This window comes from Eucyclogobius newberryi, unplaced genomic scaffold (genome assembly GCF_026437365.1).
Source record: "Eucyclogobius newberryi isolate DKJ021-1_F unplaced genomic scaffold, fEucNew1.0.hap1 SCAF_18, whole genome shotgun sequence".
Lineage (NCBI taxonomy): Eukaryota > Metazoa > Chordata > Actinopteri > Gobiiformes > Gobiidae > Eucyclogobius > Eucyclogobius newberryi.
In genome coordinates this window covers 4,437,111-4,451,895 of record NW_027315812.1, presented here as the reverse complement: position 1 = coordinate 4,451,895, position 14,785 = coordinate 4,437,111, and the positions used below count along the sequence as shown (strand labels likewise).

Here is a 14,785-nt window from a genome sequence, read left to right as displayed (position 1 = left end):
TGACCTCTGGACTGTTGAAGCCTCTGACCCCTGGACTGTTGAAGCCTCTGACCCCTGGACTGTTGAAGCCTGACCCCTGGACTGTTGAAGCCTCTGACCCCTGGACTGTTGAAGCCTCTGACCCCTGGACTGTTGAAGCCTGACCCCTGGACTGTTGAAGCCTCTGACCCCTGGACTGTTGAAGCCTGACCCCTGGACTGTTGAAGCCTCTGACCCCTGGACTGTTGAAGCCTCTGACCCCTGGACTGTTGAAGCCTGACCCCTGGACTGTTGAAGCCTGACCCCTGGACTGTTGAAGCCTGACCCCTGGACTGTTGAAGCCTCTGACCCCTGGACTGTTGAAGCCTCTGACCCCTGGACTGTTGAAGCCTCTGACCCCTGGACTGTTGAAGCCTCTGACCCCTGGACTGTTGAAGCCTGACCCCTGGACTGTTGAAGCCTGACCCCTGGACTGTTGAAGCCTGACCCCTGGACTGTTGAAGCCTCTGACCCCTGGACTGTTGAAGCCTCTGACCCCTGGACTGTTGAAGCCTCTGACCCCTGGACTGTTGAAGCCTCTGACCCCTGGACTGTTGAAGCCTCTGACCCCTGGACTGTTGAAGCCTGACCCCTGGACTGTTGAAGCCTCTGACCCCTGGACTGTTGAAGCCTCTGACCCCTGGACTGTTGAAGCCTCTGACCTCTGGACTGTTGAAGCCTCTGACCCCTGGACTGTTGAAGCCTCTGACCCCTGGACTGTTGAAGCTTGACCCCTGGACTGTTGAAGCCTGACCCCTGGACTGTTGAAGTCTGACCCCTGGACAGCCTTAGTTTTATTTTCTTAACTAATTCATAAATAGTTTTACTTTTCAAAATTATCATTGACCATTTTGATCATCGTTCTTTGGACTTTACAGACTTTAAAACACACGGAAAGACCTTTCACAATAAAGACAGTGTCAATAATAAACAGTCACGCTTTATTCTGAAATCATCTTTACCTGAGCTTCATTTAAACCACTTTCACTGTTTTCATCTGAAAAGCACATTACTCAAACACGACTCCCACGTCCACATGGTTATGTCCCATTATGTCCCACGTCCACATGGTTATGTCCCATTATGTCCCACGTCCACATGGTTATGTCCCACTATGTCCCACGTTCACATCATTATGTCCCACTATGTCCCACTATGTCCCACGTTCACATCATTATGTCCCACTATGTCCCACTATGTCCCACGTTCACATCATTATCTCCCACTATGTCCCACGTTCACATCGTTATGTCCCACTATGTCCCACGTTCACATCATTATGTCCCACTATGTCTCACTATGTCCCACTATGTCCCACGTTCACATCATTATGTCCCACTATGTCTCACTATGTCCCACGTTCACATCGTTATGTCCCACTATGTCTCACTATGTCCCACTATGTCCCACGTTCACATCATTATGTCCCACTATGTCTCACTATGTCCCACGTTCACATCGTTATGTCCCACTATGTCCCACGTTCACATCATTATGTCCCACTATGTCTCACTATGTCCCACTATGTCCCACGTTCACATCATTATGTCCCACTATGTCCCACGTTCACATCATTATGTCCCACTATGTCCCACGTTCACATCATTATGTCCCACTATGTCCCACTATGTCCCACTATGTCCCACGTTCACATCGTTATGTCCCATGTTCACATCGTTATGTCCCACGTTCACATTGTTATGTCCCACTATGTCCCACGTTCACATGGTTATGTCCCACGTTCACATGGTTATGTCCCACTATGTCCCGCGTTCACATCGTTATGTCCCACGTTCACATCGTTATGTCCCACGTTCACATCGTTATGTCCCATGTTCACATCGTTATGTCCCACGTTCACATTGTTATGTCCCACTATGTCCCACGTTCACATGGTTATGTCCCACGTTCACATGGTTATGTCCCACGTTCACATGGTTATGTCCCACGTTCACATCGTTATGTCCCACGTTCGCATTGTTATGTCCCACGTTCACATCGTTATGTCCCACTATGTCTCGTGTTCACATTGTTATGTCCCACGTTCACATCGTTATGTCCCATGTTCACATCGTTATGTCCCATGTTCACATCGTTATGTCCCATGTTCACATCGTTATGTCCCACGTTCACATCGTTATGTCCCATGTTCACATTGTTATGTCCCACGTTCACATCGTTATGTCCCATGTTCACATCGTTATGTCCCATGTTCACATCGTTATGTCCCATGTTCACATCGTTATGTCCCACGTTCACATCGTTATGTCCCATGTTCACATCTTTATGTCCCACGTTCACATCGTTATGTCCCATGTTCACATCGTTATGTCCCACGTTCACATCGTTATGTCCCATGTTCACATCGTTATGTCCCACGTTCACATCGTTATGTCCCACGTTCACATCGTTATGTCCCACGTTCACATCGTTATGTCCCACGTTCACATCGTTATGTCCCATGTTCACATCTTTATGTCCCATGTTCACATCGTTATGTCCCACGTTCACATCGTTATGTCCCATGTTCACATCTTTATGTCCCATGTTCACATCGTTATGTCCCATGTTCACATCTTTATGTCCCACGTTCACATCGTTATGTCCCACGTTCACATCGTTATGTCCCACTATGTCCCGTGTTCACATTGTTATGTCCCACTATGTCCCGCGTTCACATCGTTATGTCCCACGTTCACATCGTTATGTCCCACGTTCACATTGTTATGTCCCACTATGTCCCACGTTCACATCGTTATGTCCCACGTTCACATGGTTATGTCCCACGTTCACATGGTTATGTCCCACGTTCACATGGTTATGTCCCACGTTCACATGGTTATGTCCCACGTTCACATCGTTATGTCCCACGTTCACATCGTTATGTCCCACGTTCGCATCGTTATGTCCCACGTTCACATCGTTATGTCCCACTATGTCTCGTGTTCACATCGTTATGTCCCATGTTCACATCGTTATGTCCCATGTTCACATCGTTATGTCCCACGTTCACATCGTTATGTCCCATGTTCACATCGTTATGTCCCATGTTCACATCGTTATGTCCCATGTTCACATCGTTATGTCCCATGTTCACATCGTTATGTCCCACGTTCATATCGTTATGTCCCACGTTCACATCGTTATGTCCCATGTTCACATCGTTATGTCCCACGTTCACATCGTTATGTCCCATGTTCACATCGTTATGTCCCACGTTCACATCGTTATGTCCCATGTTCACATCGTTATGTCCCATGTTCACATCGTTATGTCCCATGTTCACATCGTTATGTCCCATGTTCACATCGTTATGTCCCATGTTCACATCGTTATGTCCCATGTTCACATCGTTATGTCCCATGTTCACATCGTTATGTCCCCTGTTAAGAGGAACTCACTTTATCAAAAATACAAAGTAGCAGTTTTTCAGTTGGAATAATCTGGTGTTTCTCTTTTCTCAGCCTTGAACAGACGTTTATCTGCAGAAGAATGAGCTTTGTTTGTGCAGCTGCAGGAAAAAAACTCCTTTTCAGACCAAACCCGGCCCTCAGGCCTCACTTTAAACAGCTGAAAGAGGCTTCTTGTAACGAGCCTGTAACGAGGTCAATCATTACTACGTTTTATTATATCCAAACCGGGTCTAAAGCAGGACTAAACCAGGACTAAACCAGGACTAAACCAGGTCTAAACCAGGACTAAACCAGGACTAAACCAGGACTAAACCAGGTCTAAACCAGGTCTAAACCAGGTCTAAACCAGGACTAAACCAGGACTAAACCAGGACTAAACCAGAACTAAACCAGAACTAAACCAGGTCTAAACCAGGACTAAACCAGGACTAAACCAGGACTAAACCAGGACTAAACCAGGTCTAAACCAGGTCCAAACCAGGTCTAAACCAGGACTAAACCAGGACTAAACCAGGAATAAACCAGGACTAAACCAGGACTAAACCAGGACTAAACCAGGACTAAACCAGGACTAAACCAGGTCTAAACCAGGACTAAACCAGGTCTAAACCAGGACTAAACCAGATCTAAACCAGGACTAAACCAGGACTAAACCAGGACTAAACCAGGTCTAAACCAGGACTAAACCAGGTCTAAACCAGGACTAAACCAGATCTAAACCAGGACTAAACCAGGACTAAACCACATGTTGGTTTGAACCGCTCTAGAATCCATATTTTGTTCTTTCTGACATAAGACTTTTTCTTTAAAGCTTCACTGCGTAACTTTTCTGCTGGAGGGTTTTCCACCTGCTGATGCCACAAGGACAAGTTGCGGATCGGGTCTGCGGAGAGGCGAGTCTGCTCACAGTAAGAACAGCACATGTGTCGCAGACTTCAAGGCCAAACAAAGGCCAACGATTAGATTAAATGTTTCACAATGTTATCTTTGCTCATTCTGAAACCAGCGGTTTACAACAGTGTGTGCCACAGCCGCCGCAGCCGCCCCGGGGCAAACTGCGGTCAGACGTTTACAACAGTGTGTGCCACAGCCGCCTCGGGGCAAACAGACGGATGTGACCGCCAGCCAACGATGAACGGCTGTATCTAATCGGACACTGCACCGACATCAAGTGCATGTAGTTTAGAGTCGTCACAATTGTCACTGAAACTACACTTTTATCTCTGCTTTGACTAAAAGTATAAGACGGTAAATGACGTAAAGCGAGAATCGAGTTAAAGTTCCACAGAAGACGTCATGTGACATGTGTCATGTGACATGTGACGTCCGCTTGTTTTTTACTGTTTATTCTTTAAACATAAAACAACAAAAACACATGGAACATACTGAGCTCTGCCAAGAAAGAGAGAAAGAATAGATTTACATATATATTTTTTAAAAAACAGTAACATTATCATAGATGACAATATTACAATAAAATAAAATAAGATAAAAATAAAAATAAATAAATAAATAAAATGAATAAATAATTAAATAAAATAAAATAAATAAAATAAATGAAAATACAATTAAATACAATTAAATTAAATACAATTTAATTTAATTTAATTTAATTAATAAAGGCTTGGCAGGACCATAGAGAACTCAGGATAAGTAAAGAATAAAATTAAAGCGTAATAAGGTGGTATTAAGAGGGTTTAACGCACATTATGGCATAAAGTAAGTCCATTATTGGTTTTATTTGTCTATTTTCAAATTGAGTCACAAACTGGTTTCATTTCATCAAATATACACATAAAAGACATAATTTTTTCATTCATTTAGTCCGTTTAAAGGACACATATTACGAGAAGTAAACTGTGAATTTAACCTGGTTTCAACAGTGTTTCCTCATCGTGCGTTTCCTCAAACATGTAAACGACGATCGGCTCCTTATCGCCATGAAATATCACTGTGAAGAGGCGGGGCCTATCACTGTGAAGAGGCGGGGCATATCGCTGTGAAGAGGCGGGGCATATCGCTGTGAAGAGGCGGGGTATATCGCTGTGAAGAGGCGGGGCATATCGCTGTGAAGAGGCGGGGTATATCGCTGTGAAGAGGCGGGGCATATCGCTGTGAAGAGGCGGGGCATATCGCTGTGAAGAGGCGGGGTATATCGCTGTGAAGAGGCGGGGCATATCGCTGTGAAGAGGCGGGGCATATCGCTGTGAAGAGGCGGGGTATATCGCTGTGAAGAGGCGGGGCATATCGCTGTGAAGAGGCGGGGTATATCGCTGTGAAGAGGCGGGGCATATCGCTGCGAAGAGGCTAGGCATATTGCTGTGAAGAGGCGGGGCATATTGCTGTGAAGAGGCGGGGCATATTGCTGTGAAGAGGCGGGGCATATTGCTGTGAAGAGGCGGGGCATATTGCTGTGAAGTCGCTGGAACGGTTTCTATTGCTGAGCCGTTACAGGTCAATATTGCAATTTACAATGAACCAGATGTGAAATCATGATCTACGAATGTCAGAGATGAATAATCAGACCCTGAAAAAGCGTCCTACATCTCCTTTAAAGGAATGAGTGCGTACTTGTTGAGTCAGCTGATCCGAATGTAAAGAATGAGGAGTGCTTACCCTGAGGAATGCCTGAGAAAACAGTGAGTGTACTCAGTTTGTCATGTAAAAGTACAGCTACAGGAGCAACAAGCAGCAAAAATAGTAACAATTATTGAACGTGTACTTTAATTTAGAGTAAATTCCTACTGTGAAGTCATCAATTACAAACAGGAAGTGCCCCCTACGGGTTGGACGACAAGAAAGAAAAACCAAAACAAAGTATCCCAGAACAGCACATTTTTTTGTTTTTTTGGTTTGGTTTAGGAAATTACCCAGCAAACACTGGGCCAAAACTCATCTAATGTCACACTTTACTTGACAAAATAAAAGTGACTTTATTTCGTTGAATTAATGTTTAAAGAGACAAAAATAGTTTTTTTTGTGTAAATTCTGCATAAACTTCGACTGGAATGATTGTCCCTGGTGTGATGTCACTTCCTGTGTGAGCGTCCCTGGTGTGATGTCACTTCCTGTGTGAGCGTCCCTGGTGTGATGTCACTTCCTGTATGAGAGTCCCTGGTGTGATGTCACTTCCTGTATGAGTGTCCCTGGTGTGATGTCACTTCCTGTCATTTTCTACAGACGTTTTCTCCACAAATACCTGCTCGATCGGTGTAAAACTATAATTTATAAGTACAACAGGTGTAAATACACCAAATAAAGTCAGAATTAGAACATGGTAAAAACCTGTCGTGTGTGAGTGTCGTGTGGAGTGGAAAGTACTTATACCTGCTCTCAAACGTAGTGAAGTCAAAGTATAAAGTATCCACTGCTAAAGTAAAGTCCAGATACCTGAACAAGTCACTCAAATACTGTACTTTTACTTTGTTCTTTCCAGCGCTGACTTAAAGCACGCTCAGTTTGGTCTTTTCTTCTTTTCTTTACTGCACATTTTTAAAAGCGTGAGTAAGATCTAAACTCGATCGGGGCTGAAGTGAGATGTTTCTGTCATGGTCACCGTCTGGTCTGGTGATGTATAGTTTGTCTTGTTTTACTCACGGTGTTTCTGTCTCTGCTCCCCTTCGTTTCCCCCCTCCCTTCTTGTTCTCCTCCCTGGTTACCGCCCCCTTGTCTCTCAGGCTCCTCCCCATGGGCCCCTCACACCTGTGAGTGGGTTCACAGCTGTATATGATTGTTAATCACTGGGTGTAGTATATAAGTGTGTGTGTGTTTCTTTCCTCTTAGCGAGATTGTCTGTTATTGCCCTTAGCCCAGCATTCGAGCGTTTTTTCCTGATCCTCTGTTTTTGACTTTTTGACTCTGATTCCTGCCTGACCCTCGTTGTTCCTGTTTGCCGTTACCGACCCTGGACCGCCTTGAGTTTCGCCTTCTGCCTGATCCCCTGTTAACGCTGTCTACCTGTGTACTGAACCTGGATTGGCCCTGACTACGCCTCTCGTCTGCCCCTGACACCACGGTTGCTGGCGCTTCCCACCGCTGGAAAGATCTTTTGTTTTCGTTACTCTTGACCAAGAGTTTTGTAGTTTTCTGTTCCTTATCATTAAAGACTTTTTCACTAGCAGGGACCACGCCACAATGGAGTATGAAAGAGTATTTATTGATAACGGCGATGGAGCTCGGCGATAAAGGTCGGCGATGGGGAGAGACGATGGAGATCGACAGTGAAGCCACGATCGAGCCACGATCGAGCTACGATGTAGCGACGACGCAGCGACGATCGGGCACGAGAGTTGGCTGGGTAGAGACTCAGGATGGGGGCTCTGTCTCAGGTGATCAGCCCAGCCGATTCAGAACCCCCCCTCCGTAGATGGTGATGTGATATGGTGAAGATGGTAGAGACATGGGGTGGGAGGGTGGAGTCGAGAGAGCTGAGATGACAAGATATGCTGTGAATAGGCCTTATAAATAGGGCTTCTGGGTAATTAGAGGTGTCGTTAGAGAGTGATTACATCTCCAACTCCATTTATTCATCGCCTGTTTCCAGCCCTGTAAATTGGCTCCGTTCTGCCGTTCGTGACAGTTTCATGTTCTTTGAACTGGAACGACTTGGTTTCACCGCGTCTGCCTCCCACGACCCTGGACTCAACTCAAACACTCTGAGGTCCATCAAACAACATTTACATAAACTTTTTCCAAAACCAGCTTGAGGGGAGTGACTCTGGGAAGTAATCCATTTTATGAAGTCTGACCCAAGTCCAAGTCCACTCCTCTGATAATGAGTGATACATGTTTAAATATTCAACCTTAGGCAGTTCTAAATCTGAAAATGCACAAAAAACGACAAAAGTTGCAGTTGGTTCACAAAAAAGTCCTACACTATAATAAGCATTGATCTGTTAAAGTTTTTAAGATTTTTTAATTTTGACTTTGTTGCTGTATTTATACCTGTTGTAAATATAAATGATAATTTTACACCGATCGAGCAGGTATTTGTGGAGAAAAGTGGAAAAATATGTAAAAATGAAAAATTACAGGAAGTGACATCACACCAGGAACACTCCATCCATCTTCTTCCTCTTATCTGGGGCCGGGTCGCGGTGGCAGCAGTCTAAGACTCCCAGACTTCCCTCTCCCCAAACACTCACTAAAGCTCATGACCATAGGTGAGGTCAGAACAGGTCTGAATCACAGCTCCTGCTCCGGTCATACAGGGACCGGACAGCCCTGAGCAAAGGGCCCTGGACTCCCGAAGCACCCCCCAAAGGACACCCCGAGGGACACGGTCGAAAGCCTTCTCCAGATCCACAAAGCACATGTGAACTGGTTAGGCAAACTCCCATGAACCCTTGAGCACCCGATGGAGGGTATAGAGCTGGTCCAGTGTTCCACGACCAGGACGAAAACCACTCTGCTCCTCCTGAATCCGAGGTTTGACTATCGGTCGGATTCTCCTCTCCAGTACCTTGGAATAGACCTTACCCGGGAGGCTGAGGAGTGTGATCCCTCTGTAGTTGAAACACACTTGGTCCCCCTTCTTGAACAGAGGGACCACCACCCCGGTCTGCCAGTCCAGAGGCACTGTCCCCGACCGCCACGCCCTGTTGTAGAGACGTGTCAGCCAAGAAAACATCCAGAGACGGACGGTTTGCCAGAATTTCTTTTGGGCCGACCGATAGTCCTCCTCCATGGCCTCCCCAAACTCCTCCCAGCCCCGGGTTTTTGCCTCTGCGACAGCACAAGCTGCGCCCGCCTGGCCCGTCGATACCTTTCAACGGCCTCAGGAGACCGACAGGCCAGAGTGGCCTGATAGGTCTCCTTCTTCAGCCTGACGACATCCCTTACTTCCGGTGTCCACCGCTCGGGTTCAGATCGAGGAAGCCATCTTCTCGATCACCCCTCTCCAGGTGTAACTGTCCACGTGGGCGTTGAAGTCCCCCAGTAGAACAACGGAGCCCTCGATTGGTGCACTGTCCAGTACCCCACCGGGTACTCTGCACTGCTCTTCCCCGACCCTCTCTTTAACCGGGGTGAACTCCAACACGTGGAGGCTGAGCTGAGAGGCTATAAGCCCCGCCTCTCCCCGCGGGCAACACCAGAGAAGTGGAGCGTCCAGCCCCTCTCGAGGAGATGGTTCCAGAGCCCAAACTGTGCGTGGAGGACTAGACTATATCTAGTCGGTATGGCGCAACCTGCCGCACCAGCTCAGGCTCCTCCCCCCCCGGCGAGGTGACGTTCCATGTCCCCAGAGTTAGATTGTGTTATTTCTGATCCAGGTTTAGTGCCACCCACAGAACATGAATAACATAAAGAAACTAAACTATAGAAGAAGAGCGGTTGTTTACCTTGCACGTCGACCTTGACAAAGATCTCGTTGTTGCCTCGTGTGGTGGACGTGTAGCACTTGTATCTGCCGCCGTCCGCCACTTCCACTCCCGTGATCTGCAGTGACGCGTCCCCTTTGTCGATCTGCTGTTTGGACAGCGCCGTTCTGCCCTTGTACCGAGGCCTCTGGCGGGCGAGCTGGTCTGACCCGTGGTAGAACGAGTGCACGGCAAAGTTGCTTTCCTCCGGGGGGTGGAGCCAATGGATCACCACCTCGGGCCCCGGGTCGAAGGGACACGGCAGGGAACAGGACGTGGAGAGCCGGCAGGTCACCAACCGGTCAGCTGGAGAGAGCACAGGGATTTTACCATGACAGAGCCTTCAGGAGCGACGCCTTTAGAATACGGTAATAACATGATAATAACATGATAATAACATGATAATAACATGATAATAACATGATAATATGGTAATACGAGCATGATAACGCTACAACACCATAACAACACCATAATAACGTCATAATAACGTCACAATAACATCATAATAACACCATAATAACACCATAATAACACCATAATAACACCATAATAACATCATAATAACATAACACCATAATAACGTCATAACGTCACAATAACATCATAATAACATCATAATAACACCATAATAACGTCATAACGTCATAATAACATCATAACACCATAATAACGTCATAATAACGTCACAATAACATCATAATAACATCATAATAACACCATAATAACGTCATAACGTCACAATAACATCATAACATCATAATAACATCATAACACCATAATAACGTCATAATAACGTCACAATAACATCATAATAACACCATAATAACGTCATAACGTCATAATAACGTCACAATAACATCATAATAACACCATAATAACATCATAATAACATCATAACACCATAATAACGTCATAATAACGTCACAATAACATCATAATAACACCATAATAACATCATAATCGGCTTGGTCCCAGTCGTTTTAATGAGCCTTGTCACATCAGTATCTAACTCAGAGCTGTATTATGATAGATTCCTGTTAATTAGTTAGTTAATCCTGTTTTGAGTTTTCACCTGCCCCCTAGCCCCGCCCACATCACTGTGCTTAGTTATGATTAGTTGAAGACAAATGTGTGACCTTGTGACACGTCAGCGAAGGAGCAGACATTCAGCATTTGTCCTTTCAACGTCATAAACGTGTTCCTCTTTTAGACTGGTTTGCTCTGCACGTTGTTCACTTTAAAGTTCCCTCTGTAACATTTCCTCTGCCTTAAATCTCTCCATGTGGACGAACTGGTGAGTTACTGGTCAGATCTGTGGTGATTCCGCCCACAGTAAGGTGTAATTGTAAAAGTGTTGTCATGGTGACAAGCCCTTTCACAATAATCCTCTGTCACTTCCTGTTGGCCTGGTTAGACCTGGTTTATTACGTTCTTCTCATAATCTTGTTATAGTTTGACAGGCTAAAAGTTACTTTCAGTTCAAACCAGTAAAAGCTCATTTATGCTTTTGTTTTTATCTTTGAGCTCTTTGACTAAAACTATTCTTTCATTAATTACCAGTGTTTTGAAACAAATACTGTTTAATATTTCATTTTTCAAGTTTTACAGCAACAAATCTAAACACAGTTTAAGAAAGTACTTCAAGAGGAGAGAGCTGAAGAGTAAGATACAAAAAATGTCTAAAACATACCAAAAAAACACATTTAATTATTTACATTTTATCTATTTTATGGTCTGACTTTTTAAAGGATGAACAAATATTTATTTGTATTTATTTTTAAAGTCCATTGTCTCTAACTAACTCAGTGTAATAAATACTAAAATAATAAAATAACTAATTCAATGTAATAAATTATAAAAAAGCACAATATAATAAATAAAAAAATAACACAATGTAATAAATAATAAAATAACACAATGTAATAAATAATAAAATAACACAATATATAATAAATAATAAAATAATTCAATGTAATACAAAATAAAAAAATTCAATGTAATAAATAATAAAATAGCACAATATAATAAATAATAAAATAACATAATGTAATAAATAATAAAATAGCACAATATATAATAAATAATAAAATAACACAATATAATAATAAAATAACACAATATAATAAATAATAAAATAACACAGTGTAATAAAGTGAACTATAAAGCCGAGTGTCTCAAACGTGTGCATGAAGCAGAACACTTTGACACCAGAGCGTAGACGAAACCTCTGAAGAAGCTTCATTAAAAACATGAAGTTGATGATTAGCCGTCTCATTCGACCTGGCACAAGTTCATTCACAAATCCTCGGACATTTTGACCTCAGTTTCGTTCCCGTTTCGAGCCCGTAACGTGCTGGACATAAATAGTGTCTTACCTCCTTCCAGGGGGCTCCACAAATAGACCACCAGCAGCAGAAACGCAGCTGCTTTTCCCTCACTAGACATGATCTAGTCAGAAAGTTCACAAGTACAATGTTCAGAAGTACAATCACTCAGGTGAGGGAGGAGACCGGTCCAGGCACATTCTTAAACACTCGAATGTTGTCTCAAAAGAATGAACAAACGTGAATCCCGCTTTCATTTCGCTCACGCTTTGGGCAGTGTATTTTTAGCCTGATAAGCACAAAGTTCAAGGTGCATCATGTGACCGCTCTGCCCTGTGTTTTCACTGGTGGAGAGAAAATACTGCAGTACAAGTACTTCACTACAGTACAAATACATGTGACCGCTCTGCCCTGTGTTTTCACTGGTGGAGAGAAAATACTGCAGTACAAGTACTTCACTACAGTACAAATATATGTGACCGCTCTGCCCTGTGTTTTCACTGGTGGAGAGAAAATACTGCAGTACAAGTACTTCACTACAGTACAAATATATGTGACCGCTCTGCCCTGTGTTTTCACTGGTGGAGAGAAAATACTGCAGTACAAGTACTTCACTACAGTACAAATACATGTGACCGCTCTGCCCTGTGTTTTCACTGGTGGAGAGAAAATACTGCAGTACAAGTACTTCACTACAGTACAAATACATGTGACCGCTCTGCCCTGTGTTTTCACTGGTGGAGAGAAAATACTGCAGTACAAGTACTTCACTACAGTACAAATATATGTGACCGCTCTGCCCTGTGTTTTCATTGGTGGAGAGAAAATACTGCAGTACAAGTACTTCACTACAGTACAAATACATGTGACCGCTCTGCCCTGTGTTTTCACTGGTGGAGAGAAAATACTGCAGTACAAATATGTAGATTTTATTGAAGGCGAGACGCTACGGTTAAAACTCCACAGGTAAAACACACAGGCGTTCACGTGGAAACGACACAATTCTGCAGGTTTTTATTCTGTTTTATGATTTCACGTCATCCGTAGATTTCTCTGGAACATTAAGTCGCACCTTTTTTCATAGTTTTGGCCGGTTTGCGACTTATACTTATATTTATACTCGACTTATCCTTATATTTATACTTATATACTTATACTCCAGCGCGACTTATATATGTTTTGTTCTTCTCTGTTATGCATTTTTGGCTGATGCGACTTATACTCCAGAAAATACGGTATGAAGTATTTTCAGAGTTGTTGGTTTTCACCTGCAGCGTCTTCGCCTTTAAATGTTAAACATTTTAGACGTTTCTAAGTCTCGGCTTTGATTCAACAGAAGTAGGAGCTATAAATGAATAAAAATAATCAGGACACAATTCAACGCTTAATTTCTAAAATATGAGCTGTAATACTTTGACTTTAAGGTAGAGTTTTGAATGTGATACTTGTACTTGAGTATTATTGGCTCCTGTAGCTGTACTTTGAACTATTAAACCCTCAAATGTTCTGATTTTCATGAAGAACAGAAGAAATTCGCACCAATTTCAACATTTTCTAGTGAATTTCATGAGTTTATTCTGAAGCGTAAAGCAAAATGTGACAAAAAAACCCTCAGACGTTAGAAAAGTACTTTTTACTCTTCGGTCCTGTGCAGTAGAAAGTGCAGAGAAGTAAAAGTAAAAGTAAAGTACACAAGCCTCAGTCCAGTTTGAGTTCATTTTGTTTTATTCAGTCATTTTCCAAAGACTAAAGTCATAAAATAATGTACATAAAGTCTGAACTGGCCCTTTAAAACTAAACATGTTACTTACTCCAGTACTTTTACTTTTGTACTTTGTGTTTTCTGTCCACAGGAGAAATGTTCTCATTGTGCAGAAAGATCAGACCCAATAAAACAGAAGAAAGAAGAAGAAAATGTCCTTTATTTGTGTTGTTTTTAGGTTCTTTAGTGACTTTTGTACAATATTTACAACTGTTATTACGAGTATTTGAAACATGTTCAAGGCGCCGAGACAATTAGCACTTTTGACACATAAAGTACTTATATTTCAGTATTTTGTAGTTCTCACTTTGGTCAAAATGAATCAAATCTTCTCAAAAATACAGCATATATGACACTTTGAATGGTCCGAACGTGATATAACTTTAACAAACTCTGATATAAAACACTCTTTAAATAATAACACACAGTAAAAACTAGAGATTTCTCTCGATTTGACCTCAAAACAGAAGCAAACATGTCGTTAATGAAAGTTTAACCGCGATAAAGTCAGATTCACGCTCGAATCTCTACAATCCAAACATCTCCAGAAGGTCGCCGGTTCAGTCCCTCGACGGCGGAGGAAGAACCGGACGAAACAAAGAGCAGAAACGTCTGAAGATATGTCCAATAAACCATAAGGTGGAACTATTAAACAGGAAGTGCACTTTTACTTTTGGCAGCAGCGTGATATTACAGATATTACAGTTATTACAGTTATTACAGATATTACAGTTATTACAGTTATTACAGTTATTACAGATATTACAGTTATTACAGTTATTACAGATATTACAGATATTACAGATATTACAGATATCACAGATATTACAGTTATTACAGCGTGAAGTCCTTCAGTCCGAGCAGTGAGAGTTTGCATGTTCTTCATGTGTTTGTGGCTCCGGGCGA

At 43.0% G+C, this 14,785-nt stretch overlaps 2 protein-coding genes across 3 annotated transcripts in view; both read right to left on the bottom strand.

The window, feature by feature from the left end:
* LOC140364307 (uncharacterized) overlaps positions 1–12,379 on the bottom strand; it is a 50,066-nt gene extending 37,687 nt beyond the window's left edge. For both annotated transcript variants that reach the window (XM_072450405.1, XM_072450406.1), the window contains exons 1-2: positions 12,169–12,379; positions 9,773–10,096 (exon numbers count right to left, since the gene is read on the bottom strand). In XM_072450405.1, the coding sequence (XP_072306506.1) occupies positions 9,773–10,096; positions 12,169–12,238 (394 nt within the window). In that variant the 5' untranslated portion in view covers positions 12,239–12,379. The remainder of the gene's footprint in view (positions 1–9,772; positions 10,097–12,168) is intronic.
* A 1,701-nt stretch (positions 12,380–14,080) lies between these two features.
* LOC140364306 (hemicentin-2-like) overlaps positions 14,081–14,785 on the bottom strand; it is a 21,251-nt gene continuing 20,546 nt past the window's right edge. The window contains exon 7 of the mRNA XM_072450404.1: positions 14,081–14,785. This exon is cut by the window's right edge and continues 2 nt beyond it. Within this exon, the coding sequence (XP_072306505.1) occupies positions 14,762–14,785 (24 nt within the window). The 3' untranslated portion in view covers positions 14,081–14,761.